The 22,383-nt window shown below is 44.5% G+C and overlaps 1 protein-coding gene across 1 annotated transcript in view; it reads left to right on the forward strand.

Moving 5' to 3' along the window:
• Positions 1-4,783: 4,783 nt before the first annotated feature.
• The window catches only part of LOC139259438 (Krueppel-like factor 7), a 93,806-nt gene continuing 76,206 nt past the window's right edge, over positions 4,784-22,383 (forward strand). The window contains exon 1 of the mRNA XM_070874910.1: positions 4,784-5,331. Coding sequence (XP_070731011.1) covers positions 5,230-5,331 — 102 coding nt within the window. The 5' untranslated portion in view covers positions 4,784-5,229. The remainder of the gene's footprint in view (positions 5,332-22,383) is intronic.

Consider the following 22,383-nt stretch of genomic DNA (forward strand, 5'->3'; position numbering starts at 1 on the left):
AAACGGTCCCAATGCCTCAGGAATCTAAAGCCCTTCCTCCTGCACCATCTCTCCAGCCATGTATTCATCTGCTCTATCCTCCTATTTCTGTACTCACTAGCACATGATGGTATCCTTGTTAATCTTTTTTGCACCTATTCCAGTGCCTTGATATCCTTCTTATAATATGGAGATGAGAGCTGTGTAGTTATTTTATAGCAGATCATTTTTATTATAGAATTTATGCTATAATGTAGCGGTTTAACGTATTAGAAAAAAGAAAGACCTTGTATTTATATAGTGTCTTTCACATCCTTATGACATCCCAGTAGAATTTGCTATTTGATAAATGAACCATTCCCAGACTCCCAGCAGAGAACCATGCTTGAAGAGACTTCAAAACTAGCTCAATACTCTGCCCCATTCCCACAGAATGAGACTCCCTAATAGGAACACTGTTTAGATGTACAGATGCAGCGTCGAGAATCCGGAGTTCCAGAATCCGTAAAATGTTCCGGAATCCGGACCCGATGACCCTGCCAACCTTGGGGCCCCGCCGCTGCCCAACTTCGGGTCTCACCTCATCGCCGCTCACCGCCGCTGCCCTTACGTTGGGGCCTTCTCGCCAGCCCACCCGATGACCTCCTTGATGGGACCTGCCCAAACACCTCCTCGGTGGGGCCCCGCCTGACGCTAACAGCTCCTCGGCGGGGCTGGCCCGCCCAACAACAACCTCCTCGACGGGGCCCCAGCCAGGCCCGACAGCCTCCTTGGTGGGAATCCCCCCTCTTTCGGATGTTCCGAAATCCATAAATACACGAACCTGGGCTCGGGTGTTTCCGGATTCGTGACGTCAGAAATCAAATTGAAAGTCCGGAAAAGCCCGGAATCCGGAACGGCCTCGGTCCGGAGGTTTCCGGATTTTAGACGCTGCATCTGTATGTGATAGAAGATATGATATATTACAGAATTTACGAGATATACTGTGCATTATAGAATTTATTACATTATCGGAGGTAGTGATCATTAAGTCCCAGGCTTCGAAAGGCCTCCAAAGAAAAATGTTTGCTAAGATATTCAACTACACAAAAATCAAATAATAATTATATTGTTCTGATTTATTTGCTTTCTTGTGTCTCTCTAATGTGGAAAACTTTATTTTTATGAGTCGCTCCTGATGTGACTGATCAAATCAGGTGGTTTCCAAAGTGATTTTCAAACTATGTGTTGGACAATTTTATTGGTACCCCCCCTTATTTTTTTAATTGGTAGCAATTGGCTGCTTGTTGATTGGTAGATTTTTCCTGTCTTGGTACTCGCGGATTGGAACTTTCTCTATCTGTTCTTTTGTGGCTTGATAGTGTTTCATGAAATTGGAATTTGAACCAATGAAGTGCAAATGTGAGATACACTTTCAGGTTAAATTTAACCACAAATCTTTGAGATGTGACATTTTTTAAGTATGACACTTTGAGGTATGATACTGTGAGGTGCCAGAAGCTTGCACTAGACACAAGATATTTCCATATATTGGTGAACTAGCTGAAGTCCTGTGACGTTGCTCATGGTGAGTTGGGGGATAGGCTCTTTTTTAGCAATAGGGGTGCTTTAAAAGAAAAACTTAAAGATAGAAACATAGAAATTAGGTGCAGGAGTAGGCCATTCGGCCCCTCGAGCCTCATCCGCCATTCAATAAGATCATGGCTGATCATTCAACCTCAGTACCCCTTTCCTGCTTTCTCTCCATACCCCTTGATCCCTTTGGCTGTAAGGCCAATATCTAACTCCCTTTTGAATATATCCATTTATATAGAGCCTATCACATCCACCAGACGTCTCAAAATGCTTTACAGCCAATGAAGTACTTTTTGAAGTGTAGTCAGTATTGTAATGTGGGAAATGCAGCAGCCAATTTGCACACAGCAAGCTCCCACAAACAGCAATGTGGTAATGACCAGATAATTTGTTTTTGTTATGTTGATGAGGGATAAATAATGACCAGGACACCGGGGATAACTCCCCTGCTCTTCTTCGAAATAGTTCCTCCAACACATATTAACATCAAAACCTGAAGTTTAATTTGTCTCTCGTAACATATATTAATCTATTGTACTTTAAAAATTGATCATAACCAAACCTTCCAAACTCTTTCTAGGATATCCTCATCCCAAAAGGTTTCTTGCAGACACTACAGGTCAGTGCCTTTAAAACACTGCAACAACTGCTTCAATTTCTTCTCCTCCCCACACCCCACCTCAGTCCGTTCACATTAATCAAGACCAATGTAATCATGGCTCCTAATAAAGGACATGTGCCTGATAATCCCCCTATCATTTTATCTCGGGCTTTTCCCGCCTCTCATGCTCCTTCCTAACTTTTCGGGCAGCTGTTGCTTTCGCCTGCAGCTCCGGCTCTTTTTCACCACCTGTTTGAACCTTCCCTGCCATTTCAGCCTCCTCCTTACATTAGGTTTAGGCCGAGGAGCTGTCTCTTCTCCCTCCTTCTGCCCCTCACTAACCTTTCCCTTTCTACATGATGTCACCCCACCCCCAATTCCAAGTCTCCATCCCTCTTTGACTCCTCACGCTCGAGCTCTTCTATAACTCCCGTCCCTGCTCCCTGTCAGATACATAATTTCCCTTAGAGAGTCTTCCTGCTATCATGGTTTCTCCAACAGTGCTTCTCCCTTTGGCCTCATCTCCACGGTTGACCCTTACTCCCCGTTTCTTCTATCTCTGGAACAACGGCTTGTCTTCACCTATCTTGCTCCCTTTTGACTTCTTTGTCTCCCCGTTCCTGTCCTACTGTCCCTTTAAGACTCCTGTCTCTTGCACCCTCTCCTTGGTTTGCCCCCTCCTGCTCCCCAAGATTTCCAACTCTCCATCTGTCTTTGGAGTACTTATACTTAACTCGCACTCTGTTCCGGCCTCCCCTCCCCTCCGCCCCACAGACACCCGATTCTTTAGGGAGAGCTGAGCCGTATTATGGCTCGATTCTGCCTTTGACTCGTGCTGCCCTCCACTGTCTTTGTCCTTTTCCACCATACTTGGTGTGTTTTTCACCATCTCCATCCTTCTCTTCTCCTCAATTTTTTGCCTCTTCCAGCGCTCTTTTCTCATTCCGTTCGGCGGCTGTGTCCTCCACCTATTCCGCTCCTCCGACTGTTCCACTCACACCTCCAGCTCCTTCTCCCTTCTCCTCATCACTCAAGAGGCTTCCTTCTGCCTCACACTGTGACACACCCCACAGCTCTCTGCCTTGCAGCTCCGAGCAATATATCCAGACTCACCGCAGTTATAACAGTACAGACAGCTTCTTACAAGATGGTTGTGTCCAAGACAGTAATAGAAAACCTTCACTTGGTTATCATGCAGTACCCTGAAGTACTGCACTCCTTCCATTGTCTCAAATTTCTATGACAATGACTTCACCCTATCTAGGAACCGCACTTTTACATAACGGGTTCATCTGCTACCCGCGTTCCTGGATAGTATCTCCTCTTTATTGCTGAGAAAATTATGTCCCATGACTCCAACATCAGCCTCTGGTTTTGGAAGAACTGGTGTGGATCTGGGTTTGGGAGACCTTGAACTAACATAATCTAAAACCCAGATTGTGATTACCAATCGAGCACCTATTATAATTTTATTATATTGTCAAATTTGTGCATGGGGGATGGGAAATTAATTATCAGCAGACATCTTCAATTGGCAGCCCTCAAAACATTCTGAAGAAATACTTGGATTTATATAGCACCTTTCACGACCATCGGACATCTCAAAGGCTTTACAGCCAATGAAGTACTTTTTGAAGTGTAGTCACTGTTGTAATGTAGGAAATGCAGCAGCCAATTTGCATACAGCAAGCTCCCATTAACAGCAATATGATACTGACCAGACCTGTTTTAGTGATGTTGAGGGATAAATATTGGCCAGGATAACTCCCCAGCTCTTCTTCAAAATAGTGCCTAGGATCTTTTACATCCACCTGAGAGAGCAGATGGGGCTTTGGTTTAACATCTCATCCAAAAGATGGCATCTCTGACAGTGCAGCGCTCCCTCAGTACTGCATTGGAGTGGCAGCCTAGATTTTTTTGTGCTCACATCCCACTCCAGTGCAGTACTGAGGGAGCGCTGCACTGTCAGCGATCCCATCTTTTGGATGAGACAATAAACCAAAGCCCCGTCGGCCCTCAGGTGGATGTAAAAGAACCCACAACCTTCTGACTCAGAGGCAAGAGTGCTACTCACTAAGCCACAGCTGACACTTGAAGTGTCAGCATTGCATTGCATTACAGATGGAGCAATAATAGTGATGCAACTCTAATAGACAGTCAAGAGTTATTGTCAGGTCTAGTCCGGAGTGCCACCCTTAAAGTTGCACTGTCTATTCTCTTTCAGATGCTGACTGACATGCAGCCTACTTGCACCAGTTTCTTATTTTAGAAAGTATGTTAATAGGGCAAGGATGCAGAGGTTGGTGTTGTAACCCTCCAACTGACTAGCTCGCCTCTCTCTCTGGCTCGCTTACTTGCACTGCAGCCTTTATATAGGGCTCTAAAAATAGCTTCCCTTGCAATACCATATAAGGGAGCAGGGCGAGCAAGCAGTAGCCAATCAATGGACGCGTCTTATCCGCCGCTGCGCCCTGGGAGGGAGAAAGCGATGACTCACTCCCTGTGCGGCTCTCCCATTGGTCGGCAGTGACGTCAGCATCCACTGCCCTTATACGGAGCGGCCGGCCGCTTTGATTGACAGGCGCTGCCGACAACTCCCCTCTCAGCTGCTGTGTTAACTGTGTGTGTGTTTTCTCTCTCTTGTCTCCCCCTTTGCATTGGAGCCCAGTGGTGCGTTCTGCTAAAGAGGCAGAGAGAGGAGAGGGGGGAAAAAAATTAAAGCAAGGATTGCAAAGGAGACGCATCGCCAATGCGGAAATACATGGGCATCACATGTCCCTGAACCCATTCTTGTCTAAAGATCTGCTGGCGTCGGAGTCTGCAGAAGATTTGCAATCAAAGACATTGACTTTCCAGTTGCATTGCCTGGAATAGCAAAGACTGGCTGCCTTTTGGGTGCAAATTGCAGAGGGATCCGATCTTCATTGCCATTAATAATCATCCCCTTCTCTTTTTCCCTTCCCCCTCCCTCCCCCCTTTTCTTTCCCTTTCCCTTCCTTTCCCTTTCCCTTCCTTTCCCTTTCTCTTCCCCCCCCCCCCTCTTTCCTTCCCCATCCCATCATCACTTCACCACCATGGATGTTTTGGCGAATTACAGTATATTCCAGGAGCTACAACTTGTCCACGACACGGGTTATTTTTCCTCGCAGCCTTCTTTGGAAGAAAACTGGCAGCAGGTGAATGTTTAAAAAAAGTATTATTGCACAGGCTCCGGGGGAACGCCATCTGGCGCGGCTCAGGTTTTTTAAAGGTGATATGTGTGTATTGTGGAGAGGGAGCGGAAATATTACTAACTCAGCACTGGACAGAATCATTACAACTGTCATTGAGAGGCTGACCCCTTTCTCTATATCGCTGGTTTCACGAGAGGGTCTCAAAGCAACTTTTTAATATAAAGAAATCAAGAGTTCGGTTTATTGGATTCAGTTGAATTTTATTTGCAATATATCCTTGCCACGGTAGGTTTTAGTGCATTTTTTTTTACAAGGGGAAATTCAGATAAATCAATGGCTTAGCAACACGAATTCAAAATTGAATGTTTTCTTTTTGTTTTGAAGAGATGACATGAATCCCCATTCACAGCTTCAGACAATAGGATAAAATACACAGCAAACGGAGATGCCCCTCAGTTCCTGTGTGACTTTAAATTTAAATCTATAAACGACACTTCCCCATCCCGTTTCACCTTTACAAACGGCCCCGGTGGGATTTCCTTCTGCGTTATATATTGTGATCTGAATCCTCGCGGCCATTTAGCCAAAATCCTCTTTTTTAAACCCCCCCCATTGTGGCATTGATTTAAGTTTGGGCGATAAGGCTATTTTCAGTCTTTCTGTAATGGACTGGATGGTGTAACTGACCAGAGGTTCCACTTGTCATTTAAAAATGGGAAGAATTTAGCGGTAGCCTGACCTGAACCTCACAACACTCAATAACAAATAACACATACCTGATTAAGTGGCGGATTTGTAGCGTTTTCTGCTTCATATGCTAATGACCGAGGCAACACAATGCAGCTGTAATTAATGAAATGCGAGTTACCCAGTGCTTAATGTAATGGGATTCTATCTAATAAAGCATGCTGTAGGCTTCATTATTAGATAAATATTACTAAAGGCTGTTGTTGCCTTATGCTTCTACAGAATCATTAATACCCCCCCCCCCCCCCCTATGTAATTTCTTACAATGAGTTAGCTCAAGCTGTTGTTAAAATGTTGACTTACTCTGAATATTACCTGTAGCAGTGTTACACTGCATTTCTCGGTTCTGTTGTAATCAGTTCCTGGTATCCCTCTTTTGTAACATTTTAGAACAGTGACTTGAGATGCTGCATTGAGGAACCTGTGTACAGTCACTTGGACACTTATTTCAGGATTTCGACGTTTAATTTGTTTGAGGGCTTCTGTAGCATTCCTACAAGAGCAAAAAAAAAATGACATTTGGTATTTTAAGTGATCTCATGGTGTGTGCATTTTGGCAAGTCAGTGTACCCTGCACCTTTTGAAAGATAGTTGCGGTTTCACATCCACGAATCTTATTCCCTCTTGGCCTTGGAGGGAGTGCTACACTAATTCGCCAGAATGATATTATGGCTAAAAAGGGTTAAATTATGAGAACGGGTTGCATAGACTGGGTTTGTATTCCCTTGAGTATAGAAGATTAAGGGGTGATCATATTGATGTCTAAAATGATTTTTTTTAAAAAGGCTTTAATAGAATAGATGGAAATAAATTAGTTTCTCTAATGGGGGAGTCCAGAACAAAGGCCATAAGCTTAAAATTAGAGCCATGCCATTCAGGAGTAAAATCAGGAAGCATCTTAACACACAAAGGGTAGTGCAAATTGGGAATTCTCATCCCTAAAAGGCTGTGGATTCTGGATTGATTGGACCTTTCAAGACTGAGGTCAATAGATTTTTGTTAGGTAAGGATATTGGGATATGGAGAAAGGCAAGTAAATGGAATTTGAGGTGAAAATCAGCCATAGTCTCATTGAATGACAGATCAGGCCTGAGGGACTGAATGATCTACTCCTGTTCCTATGTTGTCCTCTTCCCACCCCCACCAACCCTAGTAATGAGTTGTCCAGTCTTTTTGCAGTAGAAAAAAATTATTTCTCTTGCTCCCTCTTTTTATCTCTCCTCTCCCCTTTCTTTCACCCCATATCCTTCCTCCACTCTTTCTTTCCATTCCTCCCTTCCTTTCACCCCTTGGCGGTGGAGGAAGAATTTCAAGTGGAGCAAGTCTTTTGATCATGTGAGCTCCTGAGTAACCAGGTTGCGAGCATTGTCAAATGGTACTAGACTTGTTGGCCACTCGTTCAGTTGGGTCATAAGATCGATGAGGATGAAGAAGGCCAATCACATTATCTCGGCACATCTATTCAGAAAAGCCAACAATATTTCCACCTCCCCATCACACATCCAACTTTCTTTTAGAGGACTTCAAGTTTCTGCCTCCATTCTCCTGGCCTGGAAGTCCAATCCATGTGTCAATAACCTTTCCTCCTCCTTCAAGAAAAGCCAAAAAGTACATTCTATTTGTGAAGATGAACCTGCAATATTCACCTTGCACCAGTTTTAAGCCTGTACCTCCTTGTCCTATTTACATGGCCTGCTTTTCAAAAAGAAAGACTTGCATTTATATAGCATCTTTCATGACCTCAGGATGTCCCAAAGTGCATTACAGCCAATGAAGTACTTTTAAAGTAATCACTGTTCAAGCGCGGCAGCTAATTTGTGCACAGCAAGCTCCCACAAACAGCAATGGGATAATGACCAGATAAATTGTTTTTGTGATGTTGGTTGAGAGATAAATGGTAGTTAGGATACTGGGAAGAACTCCCCTGCTCTTCTTCAAAATATTACTGTGGGATGTTTTACGTTCACCTGAGAGGGAAGACAGAGCCTTGGTTTAATGTCTCATCTGAAAGATGGCACCTCTGACCGTGTAGCATTCCCTCAGTACTGTGCTGGAGTGTCAGCCTGGATTTTTGTGCTTGAGCCTCCGGAGTGGGTACTTAAGGTTTAAGTGTATTGGGGCTGGGAAGAGGAGAAGGGGCTTCCTAAGCATTCTATACTTGTAGTTCCTTAGGGATGGATGGAGTCGTCAATGAGAGAGGACTTCTACTATAACCAGTGGGATTGCTCTTAAAAGGGTTGAGAGCTGCTGAAGCGTCATGAGAACAGGACGAGTTCTTTGTTGTCATGTGTGTTACCGACCTCTCCCAGCAGCAACCTCAGTTAGCGATCATGTTCATAATACATACATACATCAGTCGCCCAATTGAAGGACTAAATACATTTCTGGCACTTATGTAAGCCACAACTGCCACTGAGCTGGAACATTTCCATTTGGCTGAATACTTTTGGTGCTTTGCTTCAATTGTGCTAGTTGGCTTAACTGGGAGAGGGGAAGATCAGTCAGTCAGTTATATAGAAATTTAGATATTTATCTTTTTATGATAACCACAGGAAACAGAGGTTAAGGTAAATGGCAAAAGAACCAAGGGGGAGATTGTTGTTCACGCAGCGCGTTATGATCTGTAATGCACAGCCTGAAAGGGTGGTAGAAGCAGAATCAATAATTTTCTAAAGGGAATCGGATAAATACTTGAAAAGGAAAAAAAAATTGTCGGGCTAAGTAATACAGGTACGACATCTGAAATCCGGCAACCTCGGGACTGAGACCACGCTGTTCTTGGATTTTTGGGGATTTCGGACCCCACTGTTGGCGCTCCTCATCGCCCGCCGATTCTCGCCTTCCGTGGCCCCATGATGCTGTGTTTTTTTTTTACCGGTTTACCCATCCCTCGCCGCCCGATGTCGACATCTTGGACGCCATAAAATCTCCAGTTTTCGGCCAATTCAGCTTTTCGAACAGCCGGATTCGAGATGTTGTACCTGTGATTCTTTCAAAGAACCAGCACAGGCACGATGGGTCGAATGACCTACTTCTGTGCTGTGTGATTTCAATGTTGTGTTTCCTCCCCTTAAGCTTTCACCCACTGGTCCAACCAAGTGGGTACATGACGTTTTCCTCGAACTATTCCAACGTAATTGAGTGGCATAAGTTGACATCTTGAAACGGTCTTCATGGCTCCTTTTGATGAGCATGGGCAGAATCAGTAGCACGCAGCACAAAGAATTGGTGTCAGTCCAGCGTTTTACTGGTCTGCATGGTGCAGCGGTCTGGTTACACACTCTCTCTCTCTCTCTCTCTCTCTCTCTCTCTTTTTTGTCGCAGACTAAATAAGGGTTGGCCTGGGTTTAGTTATCGTAAACCTAAAAAAATAACAACTTGCATTTATATATCGTCTTTCATGACCTCGGGACGTCCCAAAGTGCTTTACAGCCAATGAAGTACTTTTTTGAAGTGTCGTCACTGTTGTAATGTAGGAAACATGGCAGCCAATTTTCACACAGCAAGCTCCCACAAACAGCAATGTGATAATGACCAGATAATCTGTGAGGGATAAATATTGGCCAGGACACTGGGGATAGCTCCTCAGCTCATCTTTGAAGTAGTGCCATGGGATCTTTTACTTCTACCTGAGAGAGCAGACGGGGTTTCGGTTTAACTTTTCACCCCCAAGGTGGCACCACCAACAGTGCAGCACTCCCTCAGTACTGCGCTGGAGTGTCAACCGGATTATGTGCTCAAATCTCCGGAGTGGGACTTGAACCCACAACCTTCTGACTCCAATGGGGTGAGATGAGACTACTACCCACTGAGGCATGGCTGAAGGGGGTGAACGTCTGGATTGATAGGATGCTGATATCCAAATTCCAATGCCAAATTTGTTCTTTCGTGTGATTGGTTGTGGTACACACTGTGTGAAAAGCAGTGTTTAAAAATGAATGCTTTGGGGCTTAATCTCTGAGGACCCAGAGCTAGAAGAGAGTGCAATGCGACAAGGTATTGAGTGCTGAGCTGTCACTTAGATTCCGGTAGAGTTGAACAGTGGCAGGATGAAATTTACATACTGTATTCATGTCAAATCGAAATAACCACCTAGCAGTACAATGATGATGACGATGATGAATATTCAGTGCTTGGGTTTGTCTCCTTAGGCAGTCCCTCATATCGAGGATGACTTGCTTCCACACCAAAAAGGGATGAGTTCTCGGGTGTTTCAATGAAGGACCTAATATTCCAGATCGCGAACTACATGTTGAAGTGTGGAAAATGCCTGTGCTTGGATTTTTTTAATGTGTGGTGGCCATTGCACACCAGCCACCACACGGGCTTGACAGAGCTAGGTCTTGGTCCAGTAGCAAGGGTTAACCAAGACCAGCTCTGCTGCACGGACCTAGTGTGGGCTGGCCCGTGCTGCCCCTGGGCCCTCACCTCTCCTGGGTCCTGATCACGTCGCTCTGCAATCTCTCGACGCTCCTTCGCCCCGACCTCACTGCTCCTGCTGTACCTGCCCATGCTCCAATCAGCGAACTGGATTATGGTGAAGTTCAATCCAGTCGTCCTCTTCGCAGGCGTTGCCCTCCTGGACCGGCTCGCGCTGTCCTTTGCAGTGGCCGCCGCCACGCTGCTCCAGAGCACAATGTACAGCAGGCACCTCAAAACACTGGAGAAATACCACCAACGCTGCCTCTGCAAAACCCTGAAAATCCAGTAGGGTCTAGCTGCATAATGTTTGTGAAGTACATGATAACACTGGGGTACAGTGCTGGTGGGTACAGGTCTGTCACTGGATAACACTGGGATACAGTGCTGGTGGGTACAGGTCTGTCACTGGATAACACTGGGATACAGTGCTGGTGGGTACAGGTCTGTCACTGGATAACACTGGTTATAGTACCTGGGGATAGAGGTCTGTCATTGATTAACATTTGGGTATAGTAGGAACCTAGGACGGAATCTAGGAACAGGCTTAGACCATTCAGCCCCTTGAGCTTGTACCACCATTTAGTTAGATCACAGCTGATCTGCCATTTACCATAACCCTTAATAAAAATCTCTCAATCTCAGTTTTGACATTTTTAATTGACCCCCAACCACAACAGCTTTTTGTGGGAGAGAGTTCCAGATTTCCACTACCCTTTGTGTAAAGAAGTTATTCCTGACATCACCCCTGAACAGCTTGGCTCTAATTATAAAGTTATGTCCCCTTGTTGCAGACTCCTCCACCAGAGGAAATAGTTTCTCACTCTTATTTATGCTCTGACTAACCTTGGATCATTTTAAGCACCTCAATTATATTACCCCTTAATTTTCTATATTCAAGGGAATGCAAGTCTAGTCTGTGCAACCTGTCCTCCTAATTTGACCCTTTTAGCATCACTATCGTTCTGATGAATCTATGCAGCACCTCCTCCAAGGCCAATATATTCTTTCTGAGGTCCGGTGCACAGAACTGAATTCAGTTCTCCAGGTGGAGTCTAACCAGAGCTCCCTACAGCTGCAACATCACTTCTATCTGGGAAGATGTCTCAACCATGGCTAACAAAGGAAATTAGGGATAGTGTTAAATCCCAGGAAGAGGCATATAAATTGGCCAGAAAAAGCAGCAAACCTGAGGACTGGGAGAAATTTAGAATTCAGCAGAGGAGGACAAAGGGTTTAATTAGGAGGGGGGAAAATACAGTATGAGAGGAAGCTTGCTGGGAACATAAGAACTGACTGCAAAAGCTTCTATAGATATGTGAAGAGAAAAAGATTAGTGAAGACAAACATAGGTCCTTTGCAGTCAGAATCAGGTGAATTTATATAACAAAGAAATGGCAGACCAATTGAACAAATACTTTGGTTCTGTCTTCACGAAGGAAGACACAAATAACGTTCTGGAAATACTAGGGGACCGAGGGTCTAGCGAGAAGGAGGAACTGAAGGAAATCCTTATTAGTTATGAAATTGTGTTAGGGAAATTGATGGGATTGAAGGCCGATAAATTCCCAGGGCCTGATAGTCTACATCCCAGAGTACTTAAGGAAGTGGCCCTAGAAATAGTGGATGCATTGGTGATCATTTTCCAACAGTCTATCGACTCTGGATCAGTTCCTATGGACTGGAGGGTAGCTAATGTAACTCCACTTTTTAAAAAAGGAGGGAGAAAGAAAACGGGGACTTATAGACTGGTGAGCCTGACATCAGTAGTGGGGAAAATGTTGGAATCAATCATTAAGGATGAAATAGCAGTGCATTTGGAAAGCAGTGACAGGATCGGTCCAAGTCAGCATGGATTTATGAAAGGGAAATCATGCTTGACAAATCTTCTAGAATTTTTTGAGGATGTAAATAGTAGAGTGGACAAGGGAGAACCAGTGGATGTGGTGTATTTGTACTTTCAAAAGGCTTTTGACACTGTCCCACACAAGAGATTGGTGTGCAAAATTAAAGCACATGGTATTGGGGGTAATGTATTGACGTGGATAGAGAACTGGTTAGCAGATAGGAAGCAGAGAGTTGGGATAACGGGTCCTTTTCAGAATGGCAGGTAGTGACTAGTGGGGTGCCGCAGGGCTCAGTGCTGGGACCCCAGCTATTTACAATATACATCAATGATTTAGATGAGGGAATTGAGTGTAATATCTCCGAATTTGCAGATGACACTAAGCTGGGTGGCGGTGTGAGCTGTGAGAAGGATGCTAAGAGGCTGCAGGGTGTCTTGGACAGGTTCGGTGAGTGGGCAAATGCATGGCAGATGCAGTATAATGTGGATAAATGTGAGGTTATCCACTTTGATGGCAAAAACATGAAGGCAGAATATTATCTGAATGACAGCACATTAGGAAAAGGGGAGGTGCAACGAGATCTGGGTGTCATGGTACAACAGTCATTGAAGATTGGCATGCAGATGCAGCAGGCAGTGAAGAAGGCAAATGGCATGTTGGCCTTCATAGCTAGGGGATTTGAGTATAGGAGCAGGTGGGTCTTACTGCAGCTATACAGGGCCTTGGTGAGGCCTCACCTGGAATATTGCGTTCAGTTTTGGTCTCCCAATCTGAGAAAGGACATTCTTGCTATTGAGGGAGTGTAGCGAAGGTTCACCAGACTGATTCCCAGGATGGCAGGACTGCCATATGAGGAGAGACTGGATCGACTGGGCCTGTATTCACTGGAAGTTTAGAAGAATGAGAGGGACTCTCATAGAAACATATAAAATTCTGATGGGACTGGACAGGTTAGATGCAGGAAGAATGTTCCTGGTGTTGGGTGAGTCCAGAAACAGGGGTCACAGTCTAAGGATAAGGCAAACCATTTAGGACCGAGATGAGGAGAAACTTCTTCACTCAGAGAGTTGTTAATCTGTGGAATTCTTTACCGCAGAGAGTTGTTGTTGCCAGTTCGTTAGATATATTCAAGAGGGAGTTAGACATGGCCCTTATGGCTAAAGGGATCAAGGGATCAAGGGATTATGGAGAGAAAGCAAGAAAGGGGTACTGAGGTGAATGATCAGCCATGATCTGATTGAATGGTGGTGCAGGCTCGAAGGGCCGAATGGCCTACTCCTGCACCTATTTTCCATGTTTCTTTGCTTGCTCTTTTGCATTCCAGCCCTTTTGAGATAAAGGCTAACATTCCATTATTGGGTGACCTGACTTTCCCGCATTGAGCTCCATCTGTCCCAGTTTTGCCCACTCACTTAATCTATCTGTGTTCCTTTGCAACTTTATGCTCCCAGCTACACTTAGCAAACTTAGAAATATAGCTCTTTATTCCTTCATCCAAGTCATTTATAAATATAGTGAAAAGCTGCAGCCCCAGTACAGATCCCTGGTGGACATCATTAGTCAAATCCTGCCAATTTGAGCACATACCCATTATCCGTACTCTCTGTTTCCTACTTCCTAACTAATTCCTATCCAAGCCGATAGCTTGACTCCACTTCCATGCGCTCTTAATTTTGTTAACCGTCTCTTAAATTACCAGAACATATAAAAACAGATTGTAAGAGTTTCTATAGGTACATAAAAAGAAAGAGTGACTAAAGTAAATGTTGGTCCCCTGGAGGATGAGACTGGGGAATTAATAATGGAAAACAGGGAAATGGCAGAGACGTTGAACAAATATTTTGTATCAGTTTTCATGGTAGAAAACACTTAAAACATCCCAATAATGGATAATCAAGGGGCTATAGGGAGGGAGGAACTTAATACAATCACTATCACTAATGAAGTAGTACTAGGTAAAGTACTGGGACTAAAGGTAGAAAAGTCCTTGGATCTGATGGCTTACATCCTCGGGTCTTAAGAGAAGTGGCTGCAGAGATAGTGGATGCATTGGTTGTAATCTACCAAAATTCCTTGGATTCTGAGACAGTCCCAGCGGATTGGAAAACCGCAAATGTAATGCCCCTATTTTTTTTTTAAAAGGAGGCAGACAAAAAGCAGGAAACTATAGACCAGTTAGCCTAAAATTTGTCATTGGGAAAATGCTGGAGTCCATTATTAAAGAAGCAGTAGCAGGACATTTGGAAAAACATGATTCAATCAAGCAGAGTCAGCATGGTTTTATGAAAGGAAAACATGTTTGACAAATTTGCTGGAGTTCTTTGAGGATGTAATGAGCAGGGTGGATAGAGGGAACCAGTGGATGTGGTGTATTTGGACTTCCAGAAGGCATTCGATAAATTGCCACATAAGAGGTTAAGATAAAAGCTCACGGGGTTCGGGGTCAAGGCCACCTATGGTCAAAACTCCCAAGGCCCCACCCCGCTCCTGGCCAAGAACGGGGAAACAAGGATATCGAGGCTGTCAGGGCCCACTGGAAGGAGCACTTTGAAGATCTCCTCAAACGAGACTCTGCCTTTGACTCGAGTGTTCTCAATAGCATGCGACCCGCCACCACCTCAGTGAAACCCCAACACTGCACAAGGTAGGCAAAGCCATAAAACAGCTCAAGAATAACAAGGCTATGGGTGCGGATGGAATTCCTGCTGAGGCACTGAAGTATGGCGGAGAGGCGCTGTTGACGCGGATACATGACCTTATTTCTCTCATTTGGAGGGAGGAGAGCATGCTGGTAGATCTCAGAGATGCAGTGATCGTGACCATTTTTAAAAAGGGGGACAAGTCCGACTGCAGCAACTACAGGGAAATCTCCCTGCTATCAGCCACTGGGAAGGTTGTCGCTAGAGTTCTCCTCAACCATCATCTCCCTGTGGCTGAGGAGCTCCTCCTGAAATTACAGTGCGGATTTCGTCCCCTACGGGACAGAGCGGGCATGATCTTTGCAGTGTTACAGCTGCAGGAAAAATGCAGGGAGCAGCGCTATCCCTTATACATGGCCTTTTTTGATCTTACAAAGGCCTTTGATACTGTCGACTGTGAGGGCTTATGGAGCGTCCTACTCTGTTTTGGATGCCCCCAAAAGTTTGTCATCATCCCTCGCCTGCTCCACGACGACATGCAGGCCGTGATCCTTACCAGCGATCCATTACAGACCCAATCCACGACCGGACCGGGGTCAAACAGGGCTGCGTCATCGCTCCAATTCTCTTCTCAATCCTCCTCACTGCCATGCTCCACCTCACAGTCAACAAGCTCCCAGCTGGGGTGGAACTAAACTACAGACCAGTGGGAAGCTATTTAACCTACGTCGCCTCCAGACCAGGTCCAAGATCACCCCAACGTCTGTCGTTGAGCTACAGTACGCGGACGATGCCTGTGTCTGCGCACATTCTGAGGCTGAACTCCAGGATATAGTCGATGTATTCACCGAAGCATAAGAAAGCATAGGTTTTATGCTTAACATCCGTAAGACAAAGGTCCTTCACCAGCCTGTCCTCACCACACAGCACTGCCCCACCCCCAGTCATTAAGATTCACGGCGCGGCCCTCGACAACGTGGACCACTTCCCATACCTCGGGCGCCTCTTATCAACAAAGGCAGACATTGATGCGGAGATTCAACATCGCCTCCAGTGTACCAGTGCAGCCTTCGGCCGCCTAAGGAAAAGAGTGTTTGAAGACCAGGCCCTCAAATCTACCACCAAGCTCATGCTCTACAGGGCTGTAGTAATATCTGTCTTCCTGTCTGGATCAGAGCCATGGGCGATGTACAGAAGACACCTTCAGTCGCTGGAGATATATCACCAACGATGTCTGCGCAAGATCCTGAAAATCCCCTGGGTGGACAGGCGCACCAACATCAGTGTCCTTGCCCAGGCTAACATCCTCAGCATTGAAGCACTGACCACACTCGATCAGCTTCGGTGGGCAGGCCACATAGTTCGCATGCCAGACATGAGACTCCCTAAGCAATTGCTCTATCCGGAGCTCCTTCACGGAAAATGAGCTAAAGGTGGGCAGCGGAAATGTTACAAGGACACCCTCAAAGCCTCCCTGGTAAAGTGCGACATCACCACTGACACCTAGGAGCCCCTGGCCGAAAACCGTTCTAGGTGGAGGAAGTGCATCCGGGAGGACGTTGAGCTCTTCAAATCTCAATGCCGCGAGTGTGACAGGTCAGGCGCAGGCAGTGGAAGGAGCATGCGGCAAATCAGTCCCAACCCCTCTTCCCCTGACGAATGTGTGTCCCATCTATGACCGGGTCAGTGGCTCTCTTCTTGGACTGTTCAGCCACCAAAGATCTCACTTCAGGAGTGGAAGCAAATCTTCCTCGATTCCGAGTGACTGCCTATGATGATGATGAATATATTAGCATGGATAGAGGATTGGCTAACTGTTTTCTGTTCGGGTGTCGGGATAAATGGGTAATTTTCTGGTTGGCAAACAGTGACTAGTGGGGTGCTGCAGGGATCAGTGCTGGGTCCTCAATTATTTACAATCTATATTAATGACTTGGATGAAAGGACCAAGTGTAATGTAGCCAAGTTTGCTGATGATACAAAGATGGGTGGGAAAGCAAATTGTGAGGAGGACACACAAAATCTGCAAAGGGATATAGACAGGTTAAGTGATTGGGCAAAAATTTGGCAGATGGAGTATAATTTGGGAAAATGTGAGATTATCCACTTTGGCAGAAATAATAGAAAAGCATATTATAATTTAAATGGAGAAAAATTGCAAATTGCTGCAGTACACAGAGACCTGGGGGTCCTTGGGCATGAAACACAAAACGTTAGTATGCAGGTACAGCAAGTAATCAGGAAGGCAAATGGAATGTTGGCCTTTATTGCAAGGGGGATAGAGTATAAAAGCAGAGAAGTCCTGCTACAACTGTACAGGGTATTGATGAGGCCACACCTGGAGTACTGCGTACAGTTTTGGTCTCCGTATTTAAGGAAGGGTATACTTGCATTGGAGGCTGTTCAGAGAAGGTTCACTAGCTTGATTCCGGAGGTGAGGGGGTTGACTTATGAGGATAGGTTGGGCCTATACACACTGGAGTTAAGAAGAATGAGAGGTGAACTTATTGAAACTTATAAGATAATGGGGGTTAGGGTTAGGGTAGAGAGGATATTTCTACTCAGGAGAAACTAAAACTCGGGGACATAGAATAAGGGGTCTCATTTAAAACTGAGATGAGGAAAGATTTCTTCTGAGGGTTGTAAATCTATGGAATTCTCTGCCCGAGAGCTATCGAAGCTGGGTCGTTGAATAGATTTAAGGTGGAAATAGAGAGATATTTGAGTGATAAGGGAGTAAAGTGTTATCGGTAGCAGGCAGGGAAGTGGAGCTGAGTCCATGATCAAATCAGCCATGATATTGAATGGCGGAGCAGGCTCGAGGGGCCAAATGGCCTACTTCTGCTCCTATTTATGTTCTTATGTGGAACCTTATCGAACGCCTTCTGGAAATCCATATAAATAACATCCAAAGACACTCCCATATCTAACACGTTTGTTACCCCCTCAAAAAATTCTGCTAGGTTCTTTAGACATGACTTAGCCTTTACAAATCCATACCGGTTTCCTCGGATCAGCTTGTATTTGTCCAAACGCTCAGTCACTCGGCCCCTAATAACAGATTCTTGTAACTTCCCCATAACTAACATTCGATTAATAGGCCAATAATTTCCTAGTTTATCTCTCCTATCCTTCTTAAATGATGTAGTGACATTGGCAGTTTTCCAATCCTAGGGGACAATTCCTGAATCGTGAGAGTTTTGGAAGTTGGTGACTAATGCATCAACAATTTGCTCACCTACTTTTAAAACTGTGGGGTTAAACCATCAGGTTCTGGAGATTTGTCTATCTTTAATATGGTTAGTTTCTCCATTTTCTTTACTTGTATTAAATCTAGTTAATTCCTCCCCTTGATTTAATTTTAGTTTTCCTTGTATCTCTGGTAAACATAGAAAATAGGAGCAGTAGTAGGCCATTCGGCCCTTCGAGTCTGCACCACCAATCAACATGATTATGGCTGTGCAACACCATATTCCCGCTTTTTCCCCATACCCCTTGATGCCTTTCGTTTCTAAAAATCTATCTATCTCCCTCTTAAATATAATCAGTGACTTGGCCTCCACAGCCTTCTGTGGTAGAGAATTCCACAGGTTCACCACCCTCTGAGTGAAAATATTTCTCTTCATCTCGGTCCTAAATTTCCTACCCCGTATCCTGAGACTGTGACCCCTTGTTCTAGACTTTCCAGCCAGGGGAAACATCCTCCCCGCATCCAGTCTATCCAACCCAGTCAGAATTTTACACGTTTCAATGAGATCCCCTCTCATTCATCTAAACTGTAATGAATACAGGCCTAGTCGACCCAATCTCTCCTCATACGACAATCCTTGCGTTCCCAGGAATCAGTCTGGTGAACCTTCGCTGCACTCCCTCTATGGTAAGTATATCATTTCTTGGATAAGGAGACCAAAAATGCACACAATACTCCAGGTTTGGTCTCACCAAGGCTGTAGTAAGACATCCTCGCTCCTGTACTCAAATCCTCTTGCAATGAAGGCCAACATACCATTTGCCTTCCTAACTGCTTGCTGCACCTGTCTGTTTGCTTTCAATGACTAGTGTACAAGGACACCCAGGTCCCTCTGTACATCAACACTTCCCAAGCCATCACCATTTAATTAATACTTTGTCCTTATGTTTTTCCTACCAAAGTGGATAACTTCACATTTATCCACGTTATACTGCATCTGCCATGTGTTTGACCAATCACTCAACCTATCTAAATCGCCTTGCAGCGTCTTTGCGCCCTCCTCACAACTCACAATCTCACCTAGTTTTGTGTCATCAGCAAACTTGGAAATATTACATTTGGTTCCCTCATCCAAATCATATAAATATTAGCTGGGACCCAAGCACTGATCCTTGTGCTTACCCCACTAGTCACTGCCCGCCAACCCGAAAACGACCCGTTTATTCCTACTCTCGGTTTCCTGTCGGTTAACTAATTTTCAATCCATGCCAATACATTATCCCCAATCTCAGGTGCTTTTAATTTTTTACACTAACCTCTTATGTGGGACTTTATTAAAGGCCTTCTGACAATCCAAATACACTGCATCCACTGGTTCTATCAATTACATCCTCAAAAAACATCAGTAGGTTTGTCGAACATGATTTTCCTTTCATAAATCCATGTTGACTTTATTTAATCCTGTTGATATTATCTAAGTGTGCTGTTATCACATCCTTTATAATAGACTCCTAATATTTTTCTTACTACTGATGTTAGGCTAACTGATCTGTAGTTCCCTGTTTTCTCTCTCCCTCCATTTTTAAATAGTGGGGTTACATTTGCTTCCCTCCAATCTGCAGGAACTGTTCCATAATCTTATAGAATTTTGGAAGATGACAACCAATGCATCTACTATTTCCATGGCTACCTCTTTTAATACTCTGGGATGCAGATCATCAGGCCCTGGGGATTTATTGGCCGTCATTCCCATTAGTTTCTCCAGCACTATTTTCTTACTAATAATCATTTCCTTTAATTCCTCTTGATCACTAGAACCTTGGTTCTTCAGCATTTCTGGGACGTTATTTGTGTCCTCTTCCGTGAAGACAGAACCGAAGTATTTATTTAATTGTTCTGCCATTTCCTTGTTCCCCATTATAAATTCCCCCTTTTCTGTCTGTAAATGATCTACATTTGTTTTCACTAATCTTTTTCTTTTTACGTACTTGAAGAAACTTTTGCAGTTGGTATTTATGTTCCTTGTAAGTTTACTTTCATACTCTATTTTTCCCCTCTTACTCAATCTCTTGGTCCTTTTTTGCTGAATTCTAAACTGCTCCCAATCCTCAGGCTTGCTACTTTTTCTGGCAACTTCGTATAACTCCTCTTTGGATCTAATACTATCCTTAATTTCTTATGTTAGCCATGGTTGGGCCATTATTCCTTTTGTGTTTTTACTCCAAAAAGGAATGTATAACTGTTGCAATTCATGCATTCGTTCCTTAAGTGTTAGCCATTGCCTATCCATCGTCATGCCTTTTACTGAATCCTCCCAATCTATCACAGCCAATTCATTCCTCATGCCTTCGTAGTTTCCTTTGTTTAGATTTAGGACCCTAGTTTCGGATTGGACTACTTCACTTTCCATCTTAATAAAGAATTCAATCATGTTATGGTCACTCTTCCCTAAAGGATCCTGCACAACAAGAATTAACCCATTCTCATTATACAATACCCAATCTAGGATAGCCTGTTCCCTAGCAAGCTCCTCAACATATTTGTCTAAAATACCATCTTGTACACACTTCAGGAATTCATCTTCCACCGTATTATTACTAATTTGGCTTGGCCTGTCTATATGTAGATTAAAGTCACCTGCGATTACTGTAGTACCCTTGCTACAAATTTCCTGTTTGATGCCGTCCCTGACACTACCACTACTGTTTGGAGGCCTATAGATAACTCCCACCAATGTTTTGTGCTCCTTAGTTCCACCCAGACTGATTCTACATCTTGATTTTCTGAGCCAATATCCTTTCTCACTGTTGCTCTGATTTCATCCTTTACTAACAACGCCTCACCACCCCCTCTTCCTTTTTGCCTGTCCTTCCTAAATATCGAATATCCTTGGATAGTCAGTTCCCAACCCTGGTCACCCTGCAACCATAATTGCAATTATATCGTATCCGTTTACATCTATTTGCACTGTTAATTCAACTACCTTATTACAGATGCTTCGTGCATTCAAGTACAATACTTTTAAATTTGTCTTTTTAACATTAGACATCTTAACATTATTTTCCACTATAGCCCTATTTGTCTTATCGCTATGTTTTCTTACTTGGACCCTATTTGTTAGTGCACTCTTTTGTTTGTATGCTCTGTTCCTTCCTGACATAATCTAGTTATCCTTACCACAATCACTTTCCTGCATTGCTTCCTTTTCTTTTCTCTTTAGCATTCTAGATTTCTCTCTACTGCGACCGTCCTTTCCCCCCCCCCACTCCCCCCCACCTATTTAGTTTAAAGCCCTATCTACCTCCCTAGTTATTCGGTTCGCTAGAACTCTGGTCCCATCATAGTTCAGCTGTAGTCCGTCCCCATGGAACAGCTCTCTCTTTCCAGAGTATTGGTGCCAGTGCCCCACAAATCGAAACCCACTTCTCCCACACCAACCTCTGAGCCACACATTCATCTCCCTGATTCTATTGACTCTATGCCAACTTGCTTGTGGCTCAGGTAATAATGCAGAGATTATTACCTTTGTGGTTCTGCTTTTCAATTTCGTCCCTAGCTGTTCAAACGCTCTCAGCAGAACCTCTTTATTAGTCCTACCTATGTCTTTGGTACCTATGTGTACCACGACAACTGGATCCTCCCCCTCCCACTCCAAGTTCTTCTCCAGCCCAGAGGAGATGTCCTTTACCCTGGCACCGGCTAGGCAACACAGCCTTCGGGTCCCACGTTCTCGGCTGCAGAGAGCCTTATCTATCCCCCTAACTATACTGTCCCCTACTACAACCACCTGACTCTTTACACCTCCATTTGAATGGCTTTCTGCACCACAATGCCTTGGTCAGTCTGCTCATTCACCCCGCAGTCTGCACACTTGTCCTCAAGGGTTGCAAGAACCTCAAATCTATTGGACAAGTGCAGGGACTGAGGCTCCTGCAATACTACCTCCTGGATCCCCTTACCGGCTTCATTCACATTCCTGTCCCTGACCACATGTCAATTCTAAAGTATTTCATCTAGTGGGTGTGGCTGCCTCCTGGAGCAAAAGGTCCAGGTAACTTTCTCCCTCCCTGATGTCTCGTAATGTCTGCAGCTCGGTCTGCAGCTCGGACTCCAGCTCCTCAGCTCGGAGGTGCAGATACTTACCGCAGATGTAGTCGCCCTGGACCAAAACGTCCAGAAGCTCCAACATATTGCAGCAGCAACACAACTTTAA

This window comes from Pristiophorus japonicus, chromosome 3, assembly GCF_044704955.1.
Source record: "Pristiophorus japonicus isolate sPriJap1 chromosome 3, sPriJap1.hap1, whole genome shotgun sequence".
Classification (NCBI taxonomy): domain Eukaryota; kingdom Metazoa; phylum Chordata; class Chondrichthyes; family Pristiophoridae; genus Pristiophorus; species Pristiophorus japonicus.